Source organism: Grammomys surdaster, unplaced genomic scaffold (genome assembly GCF_004785775.1).
Source record: "Grammomys surdaster isolate TR1022 unplaced genomic scaffold, NIH_TR_1.0 126313, whole genome shotgun sequence".
Lineage (NCBI taxonomy): Eukaryota > Metazoa > Chordata > Mammalia > Rodentia > Muridae > Grammomys > Grammomys surdaster.
In genome coordinates, this window is record NW_021621113.1 from 5,267,213 (window position 1) to 5,290,846 (window position 23,634).

The 23,634-nt window shown below is 47.6% G+C and overlaps 1 protein-coding gene, 1 long non-coding RNA gene and 2 other non-coding genes across 9 annotated transcripts; all 4 read right to left on the reverse strand.

Annotated features, from left to right (window-relative positions):
- Positions 1-933: 933 nt before the first annotated feature.
- Positions 934-16,210, reverse strand: Rcc1 (regulator of chromosome condensation 1). 6 transcript variants are annotated; one of them, XM_028759926.1, is made up of 13 exons: positions 13,426-13,665; positions 13,089-13,186; positions 10,129-10,202; positions 9,435-9,516; positions 8,331-8,417; positions 7,318-7,505; positions 6,965-7,144; positions 4,995-5,091; positions 4,787-4,909; positions 3,921-4,076; positions 3,600-3,719; positions 3,215-3,367; positions 934-2,021 (listed from the first exon to the last, which is right to left on the reverse strand). In XM_028759926.1, exons 4-13 carry the CDS (start codon positions 9,505-9,507, stop codon positions 1,846-1,848), a joined length of 1,353 nt encoding a protein of 450 aa, XP_028615759.1. In that variant the 5' UTR covers positions 9,508-9,516; positions 10,129-10,202; positions 13,089-13,186; positions 13,426-13,665; the 3' UTR covers positions 934-1,845. The 6 variants fall into 6 exon arrangements, with proteins under 6 accessions (XP_028615759.1, XP_028615758.1, XP_028615760.1 ...); XM_028759925.1 differs by lacking the exons at positions 13,089-13,186; positions 13,426-13,665 and adding an exon at positions 14,490-14,527; XM_028759927.1 differs by lacking the exons at positions 10,129-10,202; positions 13,089-13,186; positions 13,426-13,665 and adding an exon at positions 14,490-14,568.
- A 2,870-nt stretch (positions 16,211-19,080) lies between these two features.
- Positions 19,081-20,937, reverse strand: LOC114614303. The gene is made up of 3 exons (XR_003710294.1): positions 20,780-20,937; positions 19,863-19,899; positions 19,081-19,467 (listed from the first exon to the last, which is right to left on the reverse strand). It is a non-coding gene; the product is annotated as an uncharacterized LOC114614303 (long non-coding RNA).
- On the reverse strand, positions 19,537-19,740 carry LOC114614378. Its single transcript, XR_003710301.1, has one exon. It is a non-coding gene; the product is annotated as a small nucleolar RNA SNORA73 family (small nucleolar RNA).
- On the reverse strand, positions 19,975-20,179 carry LOC114614379. The gene has a single exon (XR_003710302.1). It is a non-coding gene; the product is annotated as a small nucleolar RNA SNORA73 family (small nucleolar RNA).
- Positions 20,938-23,634: the final 2,697 nt, after the last annotated feature.

The window sequence follows — 23,634 nt, forward strand, 5'->3', positions numbered from 1 at the left end:
TGGAGTTGTGTCACTTCTGCCCCAATAAGTAATCCCAATAAAGCTCACTGGTTCACCAAGTGGAATTTGGTGGAATTTTCATGTGTTTTCGGCTCCCTACCGGAGGTGAATAGACTTGTGTATAGCATCTCCCCAGGACGCTTCTCACACAACACCCAAAGAAAAGTTTTAAATACACCAGCAGTTGAAAATGCTGGCAAATCAGTAAGAACTTTTAGTAATGTGCTATACTTAAAAACTAGAATTTGGGTCAGGAGTGGTAGTTATATGACTAATCAAAAACAAAACAACAAAAACAAAACAGACAAAAACTGAGGAAGCGGGCTGGAGAGATGGCTCAGCGGTTAAGAGCACTGACTGCTCTTCCAGAGGTCCTGAGTTCAAATCCCAGCAACCACATGGTGGCTCACAACCATCCGTAATGAGATTGGATGCCCTATTCTGGTGTGTCCGAAGACAGCGACAGTGTACTCATAAATAAAATAAATAAATAAATCTTAAAAAAAAAAAAAAAAACGGAGGAAGCCGATGCAGCTAGATTTTTGTGAGTTCTAGACCAGCCAGGGGCACTCAGTAAGATCCTGACAAAAACAACAAGACCCCCTGATTTAGGATTTAAAAATTCCTTCCCAAAGCCAGGCCTGTAATCTCAGCACTCAACAGGCTGAGGCAGGAAGACCAGGTTGTCAGCTTGGGCTACACTGAGAGCCCATTTAACAAAACAAACCAAGCAACAAACTACCCCATCTCTTATGCATCATGACCATGAAGAAACTGCAGTGCTTCCTACTGCACATCTACCCCAAACACCTGTCTTCACCAGACTTTGGAATGACTCTATCAGCCATAACCTAATGTAGACAGGCTCACAGGCAGGTGCTCCTTTAAAGACAACAAAACAGCTCCAGGGGACACACATAAAAACAAAGCCCATTGTATAAAACTCTTAAGTTTATTCAAAGTGTTACAAGAGTTTACTCTCCCCTCCAAAATATGATACAATTAAAAAAATCAAAACTATTTTCTCAGCCACTGTTACTTTTCTTAGGACCAGCCTCTGCCCCTCCACACCTTTCCCTCCACTCCTCCCTGAGCACTGTTATAAAACATTCTCCCCAACCTCCCCGCCTTGACCTCCCAGCCAAGCCCAGCATGGCTATCCAGTCCTCTGGCAGAAAGGCTGACTGATGGGGAACAGACAGGTGACACCCAAGGGACACTGGGGTGCTTTGTGCTTTTGGGAGGACAGTTGGTCTTTTTCAAGTGGGTCAGTGTTTTTGCCCATGGACACCTGTTTTAGAGCTGAATATTTGGCTTAGGTCACCCATTGCCTTGTAAAGCCTTTGTCCAGATCTCTCCAGGCATGGGTCCTTGACAACTGAATCTGATGACTATACAAACCATCTGTGTCCTCATAAACTACTGTTAGGAACAGAAAGAGAGGCTCACAGGAAGCAGGACCTCATGAAATCCCAACTTTTCAGAGTGTGGGCACCAAAACCCCGGAGCTGCAGCTACCGTTTTGAGTTTTGAAGGTGATGAGCCAGCACCAGCTAGGACCACAGGGGCAGGGGTTGGAAGGGAGGAAAGGTCCAACAAAGTAAGCCTCTGGTAAGCAAAGATCCTTCTGAGATTCTCCTCCCATCCTCCCACATCCTACAAGTACCAGGATGATTCTAGAAAGAGGACGAAACAGAAGAAAAAGGATTCTGCTGTGGTGATGGGAAAAGACAGGAGATGATATCTGCTCAGGGTTGGGGAGGGGCCTTCTGGAATCTGTAGCTGGCTGTTTTCCTGTTCTGTGAAGCTGGGTTGGGGCCAGAAGCCAGGCCCACAAAGACTTCATCAGCTTTGTGCCTTGTCCTTAACTAGTAAGACTGTGTGCTGGCCCCCACTGGACACAGTTAACACCACACGGTTCTCCAGTTGTTTGCCAGTCATTTCCACAGGGCTCCAGGCATCTTCATCCTGCCCAGTGCCCAGCTGGTAGTTGGTGCCCATGCCCCAAGCAAAAACACGACCTGCAAGGGACAGAAATAGAGACAGCTGTCTTTGTGGTCCTCAGTCCTGCCTTTCCACATCAGGAGATGCCTGGGCCATGGTGGTGAATTTTGGCCTTGACCAATAGCAGTCTGGCAAGGTGCCAGTCCAAGAGTTGAAGGAAGATTGATTTGAAGAGCAGGGGAGATTATGCCCTCCTTTGCATTCTCCTTATCCCCAGACACATACGGAGGGGCTACATCCTAAATCCCTGTCCTTGGAACCAGTGACTTTTTATTCTGTTCAGGATGCTCTTGAGTTTGATATGCCACCCTCTGGTAGCTTTTTTGTTTTGTTTTAGTAAGGTCTCACTATGTAGCCCTGGCTGGCTCAGAACTCACTATGTAGGTAAGGCTGGCTTCAAACTCACAACTCTGTCTCCTGAGTACTGAGATTAAAAGTGTGTGCCCTGGGGTTGGGGATTTAGCTCAGTGGTAGAGCGCTTGCCTAGCAAGCGCAAGGCCCTGGGTTCGGTCCTCAGCTCTGAAAAAAAAAAAAAAAAAAAAAAAAAAAGACCAAAAAAAAAAAAAAAAAAGTGTGTGCCCTGATACCTGGCCCATCCCCCGGTTTTCACAAAGGACTGAACCTCCATGGTGCAGTGCAAACCCCACTTCATGAGGAAGTCCTCTCAGATAAGCACAAACACCTTTGCCAGCCTGAATTCTGAAGGTTTCCTGGTTATGCATCTTTCTCAGGCTTTGGCTGCTATGTGTCCATACCCTCTTCTGCCGGACTGGCCAGGACCCACATGGCAGCTCACAACCATCATTCAATTCCAGTCCCGGGGGAGCTGATGCCCTCTTCTGGCCTCTGTAGGCACCAAGTATATAAGCAGTAAAAAGACATACATGTAGGCAAAACAATATATAAATTAAAAAACAAAAAAACAAAAAACCTTGAGCCCAGCATGATGAAGCAGACCCCTGATCCCTGCACTAAGAAGGCAGAGGCAGGGTCTGGTGAACCTCTATGAATTCCAGGCTAGCCTGGTCTACATGGTGAGACCTTGTCTCAAAAAACAAAAACATGCCAGAGCTTCTGAGAGTCAATGAGAAAGCTGTGTCATCTCTAACACTGCATCTGACTCCACAGAGATACAACAGGCCAGGCAATTTGCTAAGTACCATGACTCCCACTTTCCAAAACTCGACTAGGTCTGAAGAGCCCCACTTACCATCCTTGGACACAGCATACCCCACAGAAGCTCCACAGGCCACTGAGGAGACCACCGGCAGCCGGGAAATGAGGGTAGGTATGCTTTTCTCCTCAGCACCCTCCCCAAGACCCAGCCGTCCATACTCAGCCCGGCCTAGGCTGTATGCTTTTCCTGTTGGACAAAGGAGAGAAAAGAGTATCAGCAGGGGGCATATTCCAAGTAAGATGAATGCATACCAGGTAGGATAGAAGATGCTCTACACAACTCCCTGTGTGTTCATAATCTGAAGCACCAGGACAGCCTTCATGGATGCAAATCTATGTCTAGCCCAAACCATGATCCTAGTAATGTGGTTGTCTCAGGGGCTACTGTCTCTGAGATGTAGAATACTGGAGAGTCCTACCTTCTGAATCCATGCAGACTGTATGATGCTGGCCACCAGAGAAGCCCACCCAGGACTTGGTGGAATTCTTGAAGGATGTCAAGTTTTGAGGAATGAAGCAAGATCCAGTGCCTGGAGTTCCTGTTGTCAAGGGTGAAGGTGTTCCAGAAGCTTCCCTTCTCACTGCCCCCGCAGCAAGGCCAGCTCCACCCATCCCCAGAAATGCCACCTTACACTACATAGCTCCGAGGGGCCAGGCTATCCCACAAAGCAGAAGCGAAGAATGAATACTAGAGCCATGCATGACTGGAATCAAGGGCTGAGCCATGCCCGAGGACTCACCCAGCTGGTGATAGTTGGAGAGGCCAAAGCCATATACATGGCCTTCACGGGAGATGGCGAAAGTGAAATAGGCACCACAGAAGGCATCCTGGAACCTCACATGGCCCCGGGTTCCCCTGGATTTCAGCAGCACACATCTGGGGACAAGGAGTCGCTCTGTAAGTATAGAGGAAGCCAGGGTCAGTGACAGACACAAAGTATTTTCCGAAGAAGGCTAAGCAGGGTCGCCCCTGAATGGCCTCCTGTTCAAACACCCCGCTCAAAAATTTAAGTCTCGAAAAGAGACGCTTAAGGGTGACTTACCCTGTGCCAGACATTTTTCTGATCAAGACATTTCTCTCTTCACAGTAACCAGTTAGGGGCGGGGTGTGAGGGGAGCTAGAGATAAGGGAATCAGCCCCTAAAGTTGGAGCTCCAGCCCCTTGAGAGTATTTATAGGCTGGTCTAGAACTCAGTACATACACCAGGCTGGCCTCAAACTCAAGAGATCCACACGCCTCTCTCTCTGCCTCCTGAGTGCTGAGCTTATCTTTTTCTTTTTTCTTTTTTTTGGTTTCTTTCGAGACAGGGTTTTTCTGTATAGCCCTGGCTGTCCTGGAACTCACTCTGTAGACCAGGCTGGCCTCGAACTCAGAAATCCACCTGCCTCTGCCTCCCAAGTGCTGGGATTAAAGGCGTGTGCCACCACTGCCTGGTGAGTGCTGAGCTTAAATGTGTACAACACCATGGCCAGCTTAAGGCTTGGGGTTTTTAACCATCACTGGAGGTACACTGGATATAAGCCAGCACTGAATCCCACATGCCTTTCACCTCCACTAGGGGATGGCTTACCAAATCCTCCCACTGGAGGTGCTAAAGCCACTTACCAAGGCCCTGACGGCCACCTCGGTTGGCAAATAACTCAGGTACACGGCCCAGTTGACCTTGCTCCCCACAACCCAAAGTGTAGAGGTCTCCATCAGCTGTAAGCATCACCAAATGGTCATTCCCTGAGGAGAGCGAACACAGGAAGGGCTTGTCTTAGGGCCCAAGGCTGAATTATGCTAGCTCCTGCCCAGTGTGCCTAACACTCACCTGAGGCTACCTTTACCACGGGTGCATCCAGCTGCACTTGAACAGGTACCATGCTCTTCTTCATGGGCTCCAACAACCCAATCACACCATTATTGTCCTAAAGAGAGGGGCAGAGACTCAAGCAGTCAGTCCTGCTGCTCTGAAGCAGCCAAGACAGCTGTTTGGCAGTAAGTGACAGCAGATATGAACAGAGACAGCAGCAGCGGCTTGGCCACACATGGAAATTCTGACGGACAGAAACAGAGTCTGGGAACTTTGTTAAAGTGTAGGGCAGTGCCAACGGAGGGAAGCAGACCCGACTATAAGTAAATCGCTGAGGCAGCAGGTTCTCCTTCCATCTTCTTGCAATACATTATTCTGAGCCTCCCTCCCTCCCTCCCTCCCTCCCTCTCTCCCTCCCTCCTTCCTTCTTTCCTTCCGAGTCAGGATTTCTCTGTGTTGCCCCGGCTGTCCTTGAACTTACTCTGTATACCAGGCTGGACTTGAATTTAGAGATCCAAATGCCTCAGCCTCCTCTGAGTGTTGGGATTAAAGGTGTGTGCCACCACCACCCGGCTATTCTGAGCATTTCTGTGTTAAAACCATCCCGATAAAATTTTTTTACAATGCTTCTATGGGTGTGCTGGTAGACTTTTTAAATCCAGCACTAATGGGTGTGAGTTAAGATCTTTGAGTGTGAGCTGGGCGGTGATGGCGCACGCCTTTAATCCCAGCACTTGGGAGGCAGAGGCAGGTGGATTTCTGAGTTCGAGACCAGCCTGGTCTACAGAGTGAGTTCCAGGACAGCCAAGGCTATACAGAGAAACCCTGTCTTGAAAATAAAAAATAAAACAAACAAACAAAAAAACAAAAGATCTTTGAGTGTGAGCCATGTCCTCACAGTGAGTTCCAACCCAGTCGGAACTCACATAGTGATACATACATAGTCGGAACATACACAGTGAGAACCCTGCTCAAAAAAGTCAATGAGGGCCTGGCATAGTGGCACACACTTTTAATCCTAGAGGCAAGAGGATCTTTGTGAGTTCGAGGCCAGCCTGGTCTACAAGGCAAGCTCTAGAACAGATAGAATTACATAGAGAGACCCTGCTTCAAAAAATAAGTAAATAAATAATTGCTTTTATAATAGCCTTAATAAGGAAATAATCGTAAGATTCTGCTTTGTTTTTAAATTTACTTTTAACGTGTATGAGTATTTTACAAGTATGTATGTCTTTCACCACGTATGTGCCTAGTATCCACCCATAAAACCCAGAAGGCATTGGCCCTTCTGGAACCTGAGTTGTAAACAGCTGTGAGTTGTTGTGTTGATGTTGGAAAGTAAACCTGAGTCCTTTGCAAGGACATGGTCTGAAGCCCTGAGGCATCTCTCTCCAGCCACAGTACTCAAACTGTAACTCCCCGTGCTGGGGCTGGGGCTCCCTTACGTGCCCAGCACTCACAAAGCCTCATTCTCATCTCTGCTCCTGCACAAGAATGGGAGCTGTAATTCCAGGACCCAGGAGATAAAGGAAGGAGCATCACAAGTTCAAAGTTATCCTTAGCTACACAGTTAGTATGGAGCTAACCTGAAACCCATGAGACCTCATCTTAGGAGAAAAAAATGTACAAACAAAACAAAGATTACACTCCCCTACTTTAGGAAGACCAAAACCATAGACCTTTCTCTCCAAGACTCCAGAAAGGGGATACAAAAGAGAATGAGGCAGGTCATGAGACACAGCATCTCCCAGGGCCAGCTCAGCCTAGAGGCAACCTTGACCCACCCCTTGCCAAAGACATACACTTCATCACACTCAACCAAATAGGCCATGGAGTGGACAGGCCCATATGAAGACGCCAGGGATTGAAATCTGGGCCTACCGACGAATGTGGCCTTTACTTCCCCCCAGTCTGCAAGCAAAATGAGACAGGAAAGTGGGATCATTTGGGGATCACGAGTGAATTCTACCTGCCAGCCCCAGTCTTACCCGGAAAGAGCCCCAGAGGAAGACACGGCCATCTTCGGTGAGGGCTGCTGTGTGACTGTCCCCCGCTGACACTTGCACCACTTTCTCTTGCAGTTCCACTTTCCCAGGAACCATCTCTGAGCCCTCGACTGAAGTGTCCCTTCCCAGGGCACCTTCGTCATTGCAGCCGAAGGAGTAGACCTGTGCCCAGGGTGTCCCATCAATATCCAGCCTGTGCCCAGGATGTCCCATCAATACAAAGTCCGGCCTGGGGCCTTGTGCTTGGGCCACCCCCTGCTTCTGTATGTAGCCAGATCCTGTTCCATGCCCTTGCACCCAGGCCCCATCCAACCCGTCCCAACCCTCTGACCTACCTGGCCACTTTGGCTCAGACATACAGTATGCATGCCCCCAGCCTCAGCCTGCACAACATCCTGTAGAAGAGGTACCAAGGCCGGCTTCTTCCTTTCCAGCACACTCTCACCCAGCCCCAGCTGGCCCACGTCGCCCTGGCCCAGTGTCAGCACCAAGCCTGGTTCTGTGTTGTGGGACCTGTGTGAGACTAAAAGGTGGAGAAGATAGCCCCTGAGTGTGTAGGATGAGGGCAGACAGCAGAGATCATATCATAGGCTCTGGGATTGTGATAGTCAGGGTTTCAAGCCCTTGCTCTGCCAATAGGCCATAAGTAAGATCTTTGTGGACCTGAGTTTCCACCTTTGTTTTTTTTGTTTTTTGTTTTTTTTTTTGGTTTTTTTGGTTTTCAGACAGGGTTTCTCTGTATAGTCCTGGCTGTCCTGAACTCACTGTGTAGACCAGGCTGGCCTCGAACTCAGAAATCCGCCTGCCTCTGCCTCCCAAGTGCTGGGATTAAAGGCGTGCGCCACCACCGCCCGTCGACTTTCCACCTTTGTGAGCAGAGGATGACAAGGGTATCTGTCTCCTGGGTTTTTTTTTGTTTGTTTGGTTTGGTTTGGTTTTTTTTTGTGAGGATTAAAACCCATGCATGCTATTGACACAAGAAAGGAAGAGAGAGAAGGAGTCACTCCACACAGTGAAATGGATCTTGATAGGCAGGGCACCAGGACAGTGAGGAGACAATTTCCAAGTGAGCCTATGTCACAGACATGATCCATACTGCCAACCTTTACTAACCAGTTACTCTACCAACACTAACTGGCTCTGGAGACCTCCCTTATTTAGAAGAGCCTGTTGCTGGCCTTTAATTCCAGCCCTTGGAGGCAGAAGCAGGCAGGTCTCTCTTGAGTTCTGGGAAGCCAGAGCCATCCTATCTCAAACAAACATCAAAAATAGAAGACACCATTTTATAGGATACAGAACAGAGCCTCCCAGAGGGTCAACAGCCTTCCCAGGTTATAAAACTAATTACCAGAGTTTGCACTGGAGCTTAGGGCAGCTACCTGGTATCGCCTCCCATCTGAATGTCCCTCTTCCCCCAGGCTGTGATTTCCAACTCCTGAACATGGGAGGAAAACAAACTGCCCCTTCAGTCAGTACAGACAGCACACTGCCAGCTTCAGAGGAACTGGAAGGCACAGTAAGAACCCTCAGATGTATTTGCAGAGGTGTAGGCCAACCAGTGGGTAGTGCAAGGCCTTCTGGTAACCAATCAAAGCCTGCCACAGCCCTCCAGTCAAAGGCATCCAGTCCCCCCAAGGGTGTGGCCCCAGCTGCCAGGACCACTGCGGCTGCACAGAGGCTGCACTGGGCAGGGAGCCATCTGGTTGGGTTTTCTAGTCAGTTGGGCTTGGCCCACAGGCACCTTGGCAGGAGCGAGTAGCAGGACCGCGGTTACGAGTGTCTGCAAAAGACAGACACTGTCTGAGCGTGCGTCCACGCTCCTCCCTCCCATGTTAGAGGTCGATTTCCCTGGTCCTCGCCACACTCTGGGGTTGTAGGAGAGAAAAATGACAGGACAGGTCCCTCAAACAAGGCTGGGACATTATCTCCTCTAACTCTCAACAACTCAGGATGACAGAGCTCTTGTCTCCATTCTATCAAGGGAGGCTCAGCCTCAGCCGGATGAAGTGACCTGCCTGTGGTTACAGTGACAGTCAGGACCTAACCCACATCTGAAAGCCCAGAAGGTCCAAGAGCCTCGGGCTTCCAAGCTGTCAATTCAGAGCAAGGGGACCTAAGGCCAAGGACTTTTCCGATTACTGGGGGAGGAGCCCAAAGTACTTTAAGACAGGCGAAACCATGCATGTGCGTGGGGCCAAGTCCTCGGATCTGGGTTGGGGTGGGAGGGCACCAGCATTACTTTGAGGGCTCTCTGATGAGTCTTGGCTTGGGCCTCTTTTCTGACCGCTAAAGAGCTGAGCTAGGTGAGATGCAAGAGAACCTCCAGCTGAGCAGGGTCCTTGGGCATATAAGCCCCTCAGAGCTTCAAGCCAGGGAGGAAGGAGCGTAGGCCCAGATGTCTCACTGCTTTGAGAGAACACTCAGAGCCAAGAAGGCATCACAGCCAGCTTACCTTTCACCTTCTTGCTTTTGGGGATGGCATCTTCTGGGGGCGACCTTCTCTTAGCTATGCGCTTGGGTGGCATCTTCTTGTCCTGGAAAAAAAAAAAAAAACAGCCAAATACTACATGTCAGAATAACAAACATTGTCCTGTGCATATTCATCAAAGTCTGAAGAGTAAGAGTCACAGCAGTCACAGCTCCGACATTTATCCCAGAACTGTGTGACAGGTGATAATGACCACGTTCACAACTCTTCTCTATTGTTGCTACACTGTGTGGAGACATGATTAAGTAGTGGGCTAAAGGTCTGGAATGTAGCTCAGCAGCCCCGGGAGACTCTGCCTGAGCCCCCAGGTCCAATCCTTATTCTCTTTCCAGCATTTCACAAACAGCTTGGTGGCACATGCTTGTGATCTCACTCAGCACTAGGAAGGTGCACTTGAGGAGAGTTCAGTACTAGTGGACTGGCTGCACATGGAACTACCCATGAGAGAACTGTAGGAATCCATCAAAAATGATATTTCTAGAAATAAATCTATTGAACGGAAAGATGTTTCTTGTGACAAAGGAAAAGAGCCAGGAGCCAGGTGTGTCACCTACTCAAGACCCCAGCACTGCAGTACCCTGACTTCCAAGGCTAGCAAGTCTTAAACACACACAAACAACCAAAACAAATAGTACAGGCCTTTAATCCCAACACTTACTTAGGAGGCAGACATAGGAGGATCTCTGGTCTACATAGTAAACTTCAGGCTAGCTTGGACTACACAGGGAGACCCTGTCTCAAAACAAAGCAAAACAATAAACCATACAACACAAAATCAAAACGCTCAAAACCAAACCAAGCACTCTAAACGCTGCTGCAACCCATTCTAGCTTATTAACACTATTATTTTGAAACAGGGTTCACAGCAGCTTTATCTTCCTGCCTGCACCTCCTAAGCTGAATTTGCTGGCATGTGCTTCCACAAGTAGCTGACACACAGGGTTAAATGAGCTAGTACAATATGCTGGGGTGTGGCTCATGGGCAGAGCACTTAGCTAGCTTATCTGAGGCTCTGGGTTTCATCCCATAACAGGAAAAAAAAAAGTTTTAATTAAAATAAAGCTGGGTTGGGTGTCCACCTTTAGTCTCAGCACTCAGGAGGGAGAGACAGGCAGATTTGGTCTACAGAATGAGTTCCAAGACAGCTAAGGCTACATAGAGAAACCCTGTCTCAAAAAACCATAACCAAAATAAAAATAAATAAAATCAAGCTGAGAGTGGTGACACACACCTTTAATCCCAGCAAACTAGCCAGTCCAGTCTACATACTGAGTTCTGGGGCAGGCAGGACTACAGAGAGGCCCAGCCTCAAAAACAAAAAACCTCAATAAACAAAAATGGTCCTACAGTAAATGCTCGCTTAAGAAATTAATGTTGGTCATAGTGTATAGTGTGGTGTTTAGGGTCTTCCCCAGGAACACTGAGACACAAATCTATTGGGATCTCACTGGTCCTTCTCCTGACAGGAATGAAAACTCTGCTCAAAGCAACAAGAGACCAGCAAAGGCCCTTCTCAGTGTCCCTTAGGGATCTGGTCAGGACCACCCCCTGCCTCCTATGAGGTCCAAAAGCCTCAGGCTTCCCAGTTGTCAACTCAGAAGGTATGGACTTCTGACTCAGAGGGAGGAGACCAATGCATTTTAAACAGACCCAGGATCCTACAGAGCCTGTGTGGGTTGTGTCTGGCCCAGTTCAGTCATGAGGCGGCCATTGTGAACTCTGACCAGCTTCCACTCTTCCTGCAGTGGGAACCTCCCCCTCCTCTGTGCTGCTTTGAGACCTCTCTTTCCACACTGAACATGATTGCTTTTTGGGATCACTGGAATTCAATTCACCTTCCAGGACTCTAGTTTCCTCAACCTTTAACAATCTGTTACACAGGAGATGACAACCTCTCAGGGTGGGTAGAAGCCTGGACAGCATGCCCCTAGGTACTCAGTTATGTATGTGTATACCCATCTCACAAATATTCTGGAGTGCCTGGGGTTGGGCTGAGATGCATGGGAAAGACAGAGGAGGCTACACTGCTTCCTGTACTCAGGAGCTTATGTTCAGGAAGTAAGCTTATTACAAAAGTCACATCTTGTTCCCCTTCTCCCAACCCATCCTTCCTTCCCACAGAAACTAGAAAATGTTCCTCCTGAATCTTTGATGCACACTGTAGGAGGAGCTAAGGTGGGACTCTTAGCATTTGTGAGGTTCAAGTCATTCTTAGTTAGCCACATAGCCAATTTAAGGACAGCCTAGGCTACACAGATCTCTGAAGCTCGCTGGCTAGCCAGTGTGCCCTAATGGCAGAACTCCAGGTTCAGTGAGAAGCCCTGTCTCAAGAAGGCAGAGCAAAATCAATGAAGACAGCTTTTGCTAAACCTCTAACCTCCAAGTGCACATGCAGCCCCTTATTCATGTTCAGATGAACAACATGTGTATACCACACACAACAGACCCACCCAGTCCAGAAAACTGAAGACATGGTCACTCCTATTTCATGGTTGAAGAACTTAACACTCAGAAAGGTAAATTAACCTGCTCTTGTTCACACACCAAAGGACAAGCAGGAAAAGGGCCCAAGTACTTTTTTTTAAAGGGGACAAAGTATGCCATTTATGGTGGTACACACCTGGAATCCCAGAACGTTGGAAGCTGACCAAAACTGACCCAGACCACATAGCAAGACCCTGTCTCACCGTTGCCACCCCAAAGTGTCTCCTAAAGATACACTATAACCAGGGCTGGAGAGAGGGCCCAGTGGTTAAGAGCACTGGCTGCTCTTCCAGAGGTCCTGAGTTCAATTCCCAGCAACCACATGGTGGCTCACAACCATCTGTAATGGGATCTGATGCCTTCTTCTGGTGTGTCTGAAGACAGCTACAGTGTACTCATATACATAACTAAATCTTAAAAAAAAAAAAAAAGATACACTATAACACTATAACCCAGGTTGGAATTTAAGATGGCTTGAACAAGTCCCTTGAGATTCCTGATGGGTTTGCCCAAGTTCAAGGAGCAGAAAGCAAAAGTCAACAGAGGGGGAAGATGGCAACTAGGACTTGCCTGGGGAGACCGCTGACAGATTCAACAGCACCCCCCCCCAAGGGGAGAGATCCTGAGATACCCCAATTGTCGTTGAGCCACATATTCCTCTGTACCTGGCCAACACTAGTTGCTGCACAAACCCAGAAGCAAGGTGGGGGAGGACAGCACCTTCTAAAAGGTGGGCCCAGTGGCGCAGACAGGATTTGGGATCGCCACAACTCAAGGCCAGCCAACAAAAGTCTACATAGTGAGACATCCCCTGCTTCAAGGATTATGAGCCAGGGCTGGAGAGTTGGTTCCCAGCACCCACAGGCTGCTCACAACTACCTGTAACTCCAGTCCCAGGGGATTCAATGCCTTCTTCTGACCTCCTTGGGCCAATGCATGTGGTACCATGACATACCAAAGCATTTGAACATACATCTATACAACCGTGAAAAGCCTTGCCTTCTGTCACTGTACTTACACCCCCACTTCCACTACCCGGGATCCATCTTTAAGGAATTTAAAAACTGGGAGAACAAGCAAGACTCAGAATAAAATCAAGGAAGGAGTCAACTTCCATTAATAAGCATTTCAGACCTGTCCTCATGTCAGGAATAGATGTGCAGACCATTCATGGGTGCGATGACACCCCTCCCCCCACCAGGTCCTGAGCTGCCTGAAGCCTGTTTCCTCACCTGCTAAGTCAAATGGGTAAGTTAGACAACCTACCAGGAGCCGTTTTTCCAGTCACTTCCATTTCTGGAGGTCGTGGCAACCCCAGCGGTGGTCCCTCCCTTCCCCCGACACTCAGAACTTCCCAGCTAGATTTAGGGGATGAAGAATATCTTTGTGGGAAAGGCTCCCAGGAGAGAAGGGAAGGCCTGTGCAGGCTGCAGCTGTGTGCTGCCAGGAACTGAGCATGCACACTTCATACCAGGAAGTCCTTCACCCAGGTCCAAAAGGATGTGGTACAGTCTTCGGTTGTCTGGTGTCAATTTTTTTTCCTAGGGAGAGGGGCAATAGCTTCTAGCAAATGTTAGAGTCACCAGCTTTGCACAGATGATAGGACACATTACCTTCCTTTTATAGGCAAGGAGACTAAGGTTTAAGAGAAGCTAGTGGGACCTGCCCGATCCAGACTCCTGTTCTCAGTTGTCTTTGCAACCGGAACCTGGTGAATCACTTCCAACTCATCTTTCCTGAGCTCCATTAGAGCTCTTCTTGGGTGAAGCAGGCGTCTCTGTATCCTCCCCACAAGCACCAATGATGTCTATGACCCCAAACACTTCTAGCGGTTGCATTTCCTGTGCCCCGTGTGTGGATTACCTTGACCCTGTTACCCAAAACATATTACAACCTCACCTGGAAAGCTATCCCCAACCCTCCACAGCCCGGTTACGGCTTCCGCTATGGAGTTCCCGGTCTGTTTCATACCCTCAGCGAGTGCACACGTGGTCAGAAGACTTAATTTCTGATGAACCAAAGACTTGGCAGCAGCGACGCTCAAGTTCCACGGACATACTTTGCTGATCTCAGGAGACCCTAACTGTGGACCCATGGAAGTCTCGCCAGGGAGCCCCTGCGCCCTGCAAAGGGCACGGAGGCCGGCCTTTGTCACCATTGTTCCCCAGCGGCACGGAAACGTCAGGCAGCAACGACCGGGTGACACAGGGTTGATGGGGGTTAAGGGCAGGCGACCGTCTGTGGAAGCTGCCGCCCCTCCCCACTGGCGGCTCCCCGCGGCCGCGCGCGCCCGGGCCTCGCGCACCAGCCGTTTGAATCTCCCGCCGCAGAGCGGAGCGCGCGCCCGGAGCGCGCCGGCTGAGGGGCCCGTGCGCGGGCGAGGCGGGGCCCACGCCGGCCGGAGCTCGCGCGCCTGGAGCGCGGCCGTCTTCACGTGCAGCCCGCCATGTGGGCTGCGATCTCGGCCCACCACGACCCCGCGCGGCTCCCGGTTTCCCGTCCTCAGGACTCTCCAAGAACCAGAGCGCGACCTACCTCGGTGCAGGGAGGCCACAAGCAACTCCGGCGCTCGGCGGCCGGCGGCGAACTGCCCGGAGCATGCGCTCTGCGGGCCTCCGGCCGCGACCCTGGCCAGAAGGGAAAACACAGAGCCGGGCGGCCCCTGGCGGCCACCGCGGGTAACGCGGGCGTCTGCTCCTAGTTTGCACGCAGCAGTCTGTATTTGGGAGACCTCCCCCCAATTCTCCCCAAGAGGGATAAGTGGACAGATAACCAACTAGAGAAACTACTAGAATCCTAGGGGTTTTTGTTTGTTTGTTTGTTTTTGTTTTTTTAGGAAAATCTGGTGCATGAGATCTGTACGAAACAAACCAAAGCTGGTGGTTCTTGTTCGAAAAGTATCTAGCAGAACGCTAAAAACAAACAAACAGAAAACCAAACAAAAAAACAACTATTAACTGTACAAAGCTACCTGATTCAGTCTAGTTAGGGCTCAAGAACAGCTAATTAAGTCTAAGTGAAACCGGGCAGTGGTGGCGCACGCCTTTGATCCCAGCACTTGGGAGGCAGAGGCAGACGGATTTCTGAGTTCGAGGCCAGCCTGGTCTACAGAGTGAGTTCCAGGACAAAAAAAAAAAAAGTGGAAAAGGCATTCAGGATGAATAACATTTCCTTATTACATGTAGGAGTGTTTTTCCTGCAGGTATGTCTGTGTACCATGTACAGTGTCTGTAAAGACCAGAAAGAGCATTGGTTGCATTAGAAGTGGAGTTACAGGTGGATGTGACTTGCCATGTAGGTGCTGGAATGGAATTTTCTGCAAGAGCAACAGGCACCCTTAACCACTGAGTCATCTCTCCAGTCCCAGAGGGGTGACATTTGCAATGACAGAGAGTAAAATGTGTGAAACTGCCGTATAGTCTGAGAGCAGATGGTGAAGGTCTAGTGTGCCTACGGGGACAGTGTGTGATTATGGGAAGGTTCTGCTCACAGGATGATATGTGCAGAGCTTTAAGAATGGACTTTGGGTAAAGTGTAACCAAGAATGGAGGGCAAAGAGCAAGCAGGAAGAGGGAAAGGTAATGCCCGGGTTGGTGGCACTGCCTATAACCCCATCGTTCCAGAAGCTGAGGCAGGATACATAGATTCTATCTCAGAAAGAAAACAAACTGGGGAGAGAAGAGGAGCACTGATGTAGCTCAGCGGCAGAGTGCTTTGCGAGTGTGAGGTGCAAGGCTCAACTACAAGACAGTAAAGGGAAGAAGTGAGGAGATAAGGCTGGGAACGCAAGATGTCTCAGAGCTGGAACTCTTGGAGTTGGAAGCTTACATTGGAAACAGAACACTGTGAAAAATGGCTTAGGGATGGAGAGATGGCTCAGTGGTTAAGAACACTTGGCTGCCCTTGCAGGGGTCCTGAGTTCAAATCCCAGCAACCACATGGTGGCTCATGACAATTTATAAAAGGATCTGATGCCCTCTTTTGGCCTGAAAGTGTACATGCAGACAGCACACTTCTATACTAAAAAGCAAATTGAAAAAAAGTCTTCTCACTAACATCCTCTGGACGACTGTGTGCCAGATGCATTTCCCCTATGTAGTGCCAGCTCCAAAGCAATCCCGATGTTGCCTTACCTTTTCAGGTTCACTTCTGCCTCCATCATGACCTCCTCTCCTGGGTGGTAAAGTGTGAAGTTTCTCCAAGCTTCACCCTGGAAACTCTGATGTCTTTCTCCAAGATCTGATTCACTCATATGGCTTAATGTAATTACAGAAAAATGGCCATCACTGATCTCCCCTTATAAAAACATCTTTTTTTTTTTTTATTGTTTTGGGAAAGCCTCATGTCTTTGAAGAAAGCCCAGGCTATCTTCAAACTCCAAATCCGACTTGTTTCTGCTAGGATTGGTGTGGTGCCAAGTCTCTGTCCCTCAGACTCATTCACTTTTAAAGTCCATTTATATAGTTTTTTTCTAAATTTTTTGTTTTGTTTTTGTTTTTCGAGACAGGGTTTCTCTGTGCAGCCCTCGCTGTCCTGGAACTCACTCTGTAAACCAGGCTGGCCTCGAACTCAGAAATCCGCCTGCCTCTGCCTCCCAAGTGCTGGCACTGAAGGCGTGCGCCGCCACCGCCCGGCAGCAGTATAACTCTTAATCATCATTTCTCACTCCATTTAGATATAAAAATCTACCTGTGTGCATTCCATTTGCTTTTTCATGGAACCCTGAGGTAGAAAACAAGGTTAACACTGTGGCTCTGAAGAGGTGGCATATGCCTTTAGTCTGAGCACTCAGGAGGCATGTAACAGGAGTTCCATAACAGGTAAGGTTACATGGAGAAAACTTGTCTCAAAACAAAACAAGCCCCCCCCCCAACCCAATCCAGTAATAGATAAAAGTAATAATATTGTTCTTCCAGAGAACCTTGGTTGGATTGCCAGCACCTACATGGTGGCTCATAACCATCTAAGTCCATTTTCAGGGGATTCCATACCCTCTTCTGATCTCCATGCATACGGTACACAAAAACACATGCTGGAATCATACACATTAGTAAGGGGCTGGAGATATGCCTCAGCATTGAGAGCATTGACTGCTCTCTCCCAGGGAACCCAGGTTCAATTTCCAGCACCACCCACATGGCACCACTCACAAGTATCTGTGACACTAGTTCCAGGGGATCTGACACTTTCATAGGTATACAGGCAAAATACTGATGCACAAATTATACATTTAAAAAGCCTTTAAAAAAATAATGAATACATCTTGAGAAAAAGAGGGCATCAGCCCAGAAATAGTAGTGCAGGACCTTAATCCCAGAATTAAGGAGGCAGGAGGGCAAATCTGAGTTCTAGGCCAGCTTGGTGTACAGAAGAAATTCCAGGATAGCTAAGGCTACACAAAGAAACCCTGTGTTGAAAGACTAAAAGGGCTGGGCAGTGGTGGCACACGCCTTTAGTCCCAGCACTTGGGAGGCAGAAGCAGGCGGATTTCTGAGTTTGAGGCCAGCCTGCTCTACAGAGTGAGTTCCAGGACAGCTAGGGTCACGCAGGAAACCCTGTCTCAAAAACAAACAAACAAAACCAAAACAAAACAAAGACTAAAAGGAGGTTCCAGCAAGTTATCAGTCATCACAGAGGGGTTGGGACCTTATTTCTGTTTAGGATTGAGCTATCAACTTAATTTCAATGTTGGGACTTGAACTCAGGGCTTCTCACTTGACAGTCAAGTGTCCTACCTTTAAGCTAATCCCTAGTCATTTGTTTAAATACTTGTATCTGAGTGTACATACTGTCTCTGTAGTTACATGGGTGTTGTACCAGCTGCTCTAACCACTGAACCATCTCCAACCCCATTACTAATCTTATAAAACCTTGTTTATGACTGGGTAGTGTCACACCTTTAATCTCAGCACTCAGGAGGCAGAGGGTAATGGAGTTTGAAGCCAGCCTGGTCTAGAAGCTGTTCTGTGTGAGTTTGTGGGACATGCCGGAAGAGGCCGTCAGATCTCATCATGTGGTCACCATGTGGTTGGAAAGAGTTGAACCCAAGTCCCCTTGGTTCAAGCAGCAGGCACTCTGCTACACCCCTCCTACTCTAGTTAGATGTGTGAGCCACTCCTGGTTAAGATTCCCCAGATTTGGAGAAAGTCTCACTGTGTAGCCCTAGATTTGATTGAATCTGACAGGTATTGCCTCTGCCTTCAGAGAACTAAACAGGACCAGTTTTTATCTTTCCTGTTAATTTAGGGCATGAAGTACACTAGACAAACACTAAGCTATATTCACCCCTGTATATTTATTAGACGGTAGATCGTAAGCATAGTCTACATGGGTAAGGCATCTGAAGGTCACCAAGACAACTGATGACAATTGATGACCAAAACCCTCAATTTTTGACTAAAACTACTAAAGTTGTGGAATCAAGGGTACTTGCATATGGGCAGAAAGAACACCTCAAAGCAGAGTTGTGCTACAGTCACCAGAATTTAAACCCAGGAAGCTCATTACAAGTGCAGAAACCCAAGATTCAGTCTTTAATGGGAGAAATCTCTGTTCTACCTGGAAGCCTAGGTACATATTCCTATCCAGATTCAAGAAACTTAAGGGCAGGCAAAATGGCTGAAAGCACAGGTCTTCTACCCAGAAGCTCATTGTTACCTGACTACCATGCACTGGAGTGTGAACATTCCCGTCGGAACCGGCCACAACACTCCCCCACTCTAGTTAGAGGCCCACCAATTCTCACACCTATTTTTCAAGAACACAGAACGACATATTTAAGCCCTTACCTCCGAGGTGCCTCCCCAATGCCCCCATCACTGAGGGTCTCAGACTTTTCCATGAGGGCAAGCAGTAAGGAGTCAAATTCCCATTATGATCTAGGGACCTGTCTACCCCATATCATAAGGGTACCAGTGTTAGGCCTGTCCAATTGAAATGCCTTGGACTAACTCCCCACATAACCCATCCATTTGACCAACCTCCCTGTTTTAACACTGTTGTAACACTATCACCTGAGCAGAGAATGGAACTCAATCTCACTATTTGGACAGATCAAACCTTCACTCAGGGTTTATTCTGAACACATCTGCGGCCTTTTGCATGCATACACATTAAATCACAAGAATAGGCATTCAAAAGCTTTAATTCAGATTTGCCAGTTATATCACAAATACTCAGATTACAACCACATCATATAACCCAGTCTGGATTTGAACTTAAGGCTATATAATCTTACAGAAAATGTGAGAACAAAAAAATGATACATGGTTTATATAATATGGCCCAAGGGAATCTTGTTGGATATCAAAAAGGAGAAACATGAGGTTTCTGAAATCTAGACATAACCTGTCAAAAAAAATTGCATTTACCAGACAGAGTAAGTAGGCAGAAAAGCTTGTCCAGCTTCCAATGGCTGATGCACTAATACAGACAAAATTTTACCAAGCTGTATATAGCTAAAATGCCTCAAAGCCATTTATCAAGCAGATCCCTGTGAAGATCCTCTTCTTTCCTGAAAAGAAAAATCCCATAAACATCAGATTCCTGAAAGTGGCATACTAAAAGCCTTAGCATCTTAAATTTTTGTTTCCTGCATGGTTTGTCTCCTCAGTCATCGTCCATAGGACTCTGAGAAGTCGTAGGAATATGCAGGCGCAGACTCGGAGCCCAGCTTCTTCTCCAACGTTGTGGAAAGGGACTGTACATCTCCGGGCCGTGCCCTATGCTCCCACACGCCACTAGGACAGAGCCCGGGGAGAGTGACCTCCCGGGGTGTCCACGTTGGAAAGTCTGGTCAGTACCCACAGGACTCAACCACTACCGGACTACACACCCCACTGGTGTCTCCACTTAGAGACATAAAAAGAACACATGTTAAGTACAAAGCCAGTTTCCGATTTAACGTACCTCAAATCAACGAGTTACTTGGAATTACTCATCAGCTCTGCAAAAGAAGACATCCCATCAGCAAATGAAATGCTTAAAGTACTCCTCGGACACACCCCCCAGACTGATTTAAGGCTGTTTCCTGCATGGTTTGTCTCCCCAGTCATCGTCCACAGGACTCTGAGAAGTTGTAGGAATATGCAGGCGCAGACTCAGAAGCCCAGCTTCATCTCCAACGTTGTGGAAAGGGACTGTACATCTCCGGGCCGTGCCCTATGCTCCCACACGCCACTAGGACAGAGCCCGGGGAGAGTGACCTCCCGGGGTGTCCACGTTGAGTGGTCATCGTAAAGACTTTTGACAAAATGACAAAATGTCGTAGGATCCTTTGCTAGATCTCCAGCCTGAAAAACGCCTGTTTCTAGAGTTTCTACAGGCCTCAGCAACCACCGCCACCTTCAGACCTCCTTGAAGCAAACAGAACACAACACCCCCATCCGAACGAAACTATCCAGACATTACCTATGAGAAATGACTCTCTGAATGATGGCAGATTAATGAACAAAAGGTTGCAGAAATTCAGTTATAACAGGGTGTAGTAAAACAAAAGCTGGGAACCAAGCGCAATGATCTTAATTTAAAATCGAGCGCTCGAAGATGGCTAACTCTCCAAATCACACCGCAGGAGTCTGTCCTCTTAAGCAGAGTGAACCTTAAAGAAAAATGCGTAGAGTCTACCGGGCAATAATCCCGCTAGCATTGGGATCCCCGAAAGAAAGGCGGTTACTGGGCTGAGAGGCACGTGTCCACACGCCATGCTAGGCCGGTGAGCCCGGCCTCCCACGCCGGGTCTGCCCAGCCGCGATCCTTCCCCTCCGGCCTGGTGCCGAACAGCGAGGGTAAAGCCCCAGCAGCACACAGCAGCATACGGTACTCACCAAGAAAACGCACGGCTAAAGAGCAACGCCTAAAAAGACTGAGGCGAGCCTACGCGGCCATATTTATACCTTAAGTAACTCCCGGAAGTCAGATGCGGCCGACTGCGCCTGCGCACGGTCACGCGCACTTTGAACCATTGGAAAGGCGCTAAGGCTGATGGGATCTACTTACGGTCGAGCTTCTCGTCAATTGGGATTGGAGAACTTTTGCGCTACTTAGTTCTTGTCAGTCTTGGCGTAGAATCGATGAGCTTGCGAGGTTTGTCTTCTCTGCCTGGATACACTGGTATATGCAAAATGAAAAAAAAAAAATCTAGAGAAATGCTTTCTAGCTTCCAGAGTTTGAATCTACTTTGTATGTGGAAGGAACATTTGATACAGAACATAGGTACATCTGGAAGAAATTGGCTACAATTAAAAACTTCCCATGGAGGGGGTTGGAGAGATGGCTTAGTGGTTAAGATTCCTGGTTGCTCTCCCAGAGTACCTATATGGCAGCTCACAGTGTGCCACTCACAACTGAGTTGTCAGTTATTCCAGTTTCAGTAGATCCGCAGACACACATGGTGCACAAATAAAAGTAAGCACATCAAAACACACACAAAACAAAAACCAAAACAAAAACCCAAACCCAAGAACATCAAGCTTTTATGCATTCTCTACGGGAGAACACCTGCCTAGGATAAGAGGTTCTGATCCACACCCGTTTAAAAAGCTGATTAGTGTTTTGTCATTTTCCACACAAACATATAAAACTAATATAGATGTTGATGATAAAATATGGTGACACTCAAGATATTTATCACTGTGTGTGCAGGTTCCTGAACCCCAGGGCTGCATACAAAACCCAGGAAATGCTGTTGTGTGTACAATGCCCTCCACCATCATACATACACAAACAATAATACATCAGGAGAGTAAATAGTGTCGTTAGAGCAAGGCTAGCCTGGGTAGAAACCCTGACCATGGTCCTCTTATATATCAAACTGTGTGTTGAGTGCTTTACATACAGTATTTACCATTACACTAATGCTATTTCCCAGATTTTAAGATGTGAAATTATGCCCGATGAATTTTGTTGTAGAAGATTTATTTACTTGAAAGAATGGCTGGCTGCGCACGATGGTGCAGGTTTTTAATATAAGCACTTTGAAGGCAGAGTCAGGAAGATCTCTATCAACTGGAAGCCAGCCTTTTCGACATATCGACATAGTGAGTTCTAGGACAGCTAAGGCTATATAGAGACCCTCTCTTTTAATTTAATTTAATTTTTTGGTTTTTTTTTTTTTTTTATTTTCTTTCTTTCTTTTTTCTTTCTTTCTTTGTTGTTTTTTTTTTTTTTTTTTTGGTTTTTTCGAGACAGGGTTTCTCTGCGTGACCCTGGCTGTCCTGGAACTCACTCTGTAGACCAGGCTGGCCTCGAACTCAGAAATCCGCCTGCCTCTGCCTCCCAAATGCTGGGATTAAAGGCATGCGCCACCACTGCCCGGCGACCCTGTCTTTTTTTTTTTAAATGGCTGGTATGTATGTATGTATGTATGTATGTATGTATGTATGTATGTTTTATTTACTTATTTGTTTGTTTGTTTATTTATTTCTGTTTTGGAGACAAATTTTTCTCTGTGTAGCCCTGGGTGTCCTGGAAATCGCTATGTAGACCAGACTGGCCCCAGAGTCACAGAGATCTGCCTGCGTTTGCTTCCCCAAGAACTGAGATTAAAGGGGTGCAGCACTACTATCTGGAAAAATTCTTTTTATAATGTCTTCTAGTTTGCTGTTTGTTTGATTAATTGTTTCTCATTATGGGGTTTCTCTGTGTAGCTCTGGCTATCCTAGATATTTTCTTTTTCTTTCTTTCTTTCTTTGTTTTTTTTTTTTTTTTTTAAAGTTTTTTTCGAGACAGGGTTTCTCTGCATAGCCCTGGCTGTCCTGGAACTCACTCTGTAGACCAACCAGGCTGGCCTCAAACTCAGAAATCCACCTGGCTCTGCCTCCCAAGTGCTGGGATTAAAGGTGTGCGCCACCACTGCCAGGCTCCTAGATTTTTCTAACTATGTTTCTATTGGAGACTGGATTCCCTTCACATGCTAAAACCAACTGACAGAACTGAAATGAACTCTCTCCTTTAAGGATTCTTATTGTGTGTGATGGTAGAGGACATGTACACACACCCTGGAGCTCCTGTGGAGGCCGGAGGATACCCTGTAGTCAGTTCTCTCCTGTTCTAGAGACTGAACTCCATCAGCAGGTCCTTGTGTTGAGGGCTGTTTTTGTTGTTCATTTGTTAGAGACAGAGTCTCATTTTGGGGTCTGGAAGGAGGATCTGGAGTTCAAGGCCGGCCTTGGCTATAGAGAGAGAATTTACAAACCTGGGCTGCATCTACCCTTACTAAAAAACAGTGAAAATAGGATATTGAAAAGAAAAAGCCAGGCGGTGGTGGCGCACACCTTTAATCCCAGCACTTGGGGAGGCAGAGGCAGGCAGATTTCTGAGTTCGAGGCCAGCCTGGTCTACAGAGTGAGTTCCAGGACAGCCAGGGCTACACAGAGAAACCCTGTCAAAAAAAAAAAAAAATAGATATTGGGGGGGGGGGGGAATAAATAGAGATAATGATTAAATAAAGAGGAAGAGTGTCCAGAGAGGCAGAGAGAGGGAAACAAAGTTCTTGGGAGAAATGAATGTCAGTATGAAAGCAACAAGTTGCAAGGCAAAGGTGGCCCACTGACCCACTGACCTACTGACCTACGCTTGCTTTCCTTTTTTACTTTCCAGGGATGGAAATGAATGGAACCTTGACCACAGTTCAATCTGGTGATGGCCCATTCATTCACTCTTGAATTACATTAAAACACCA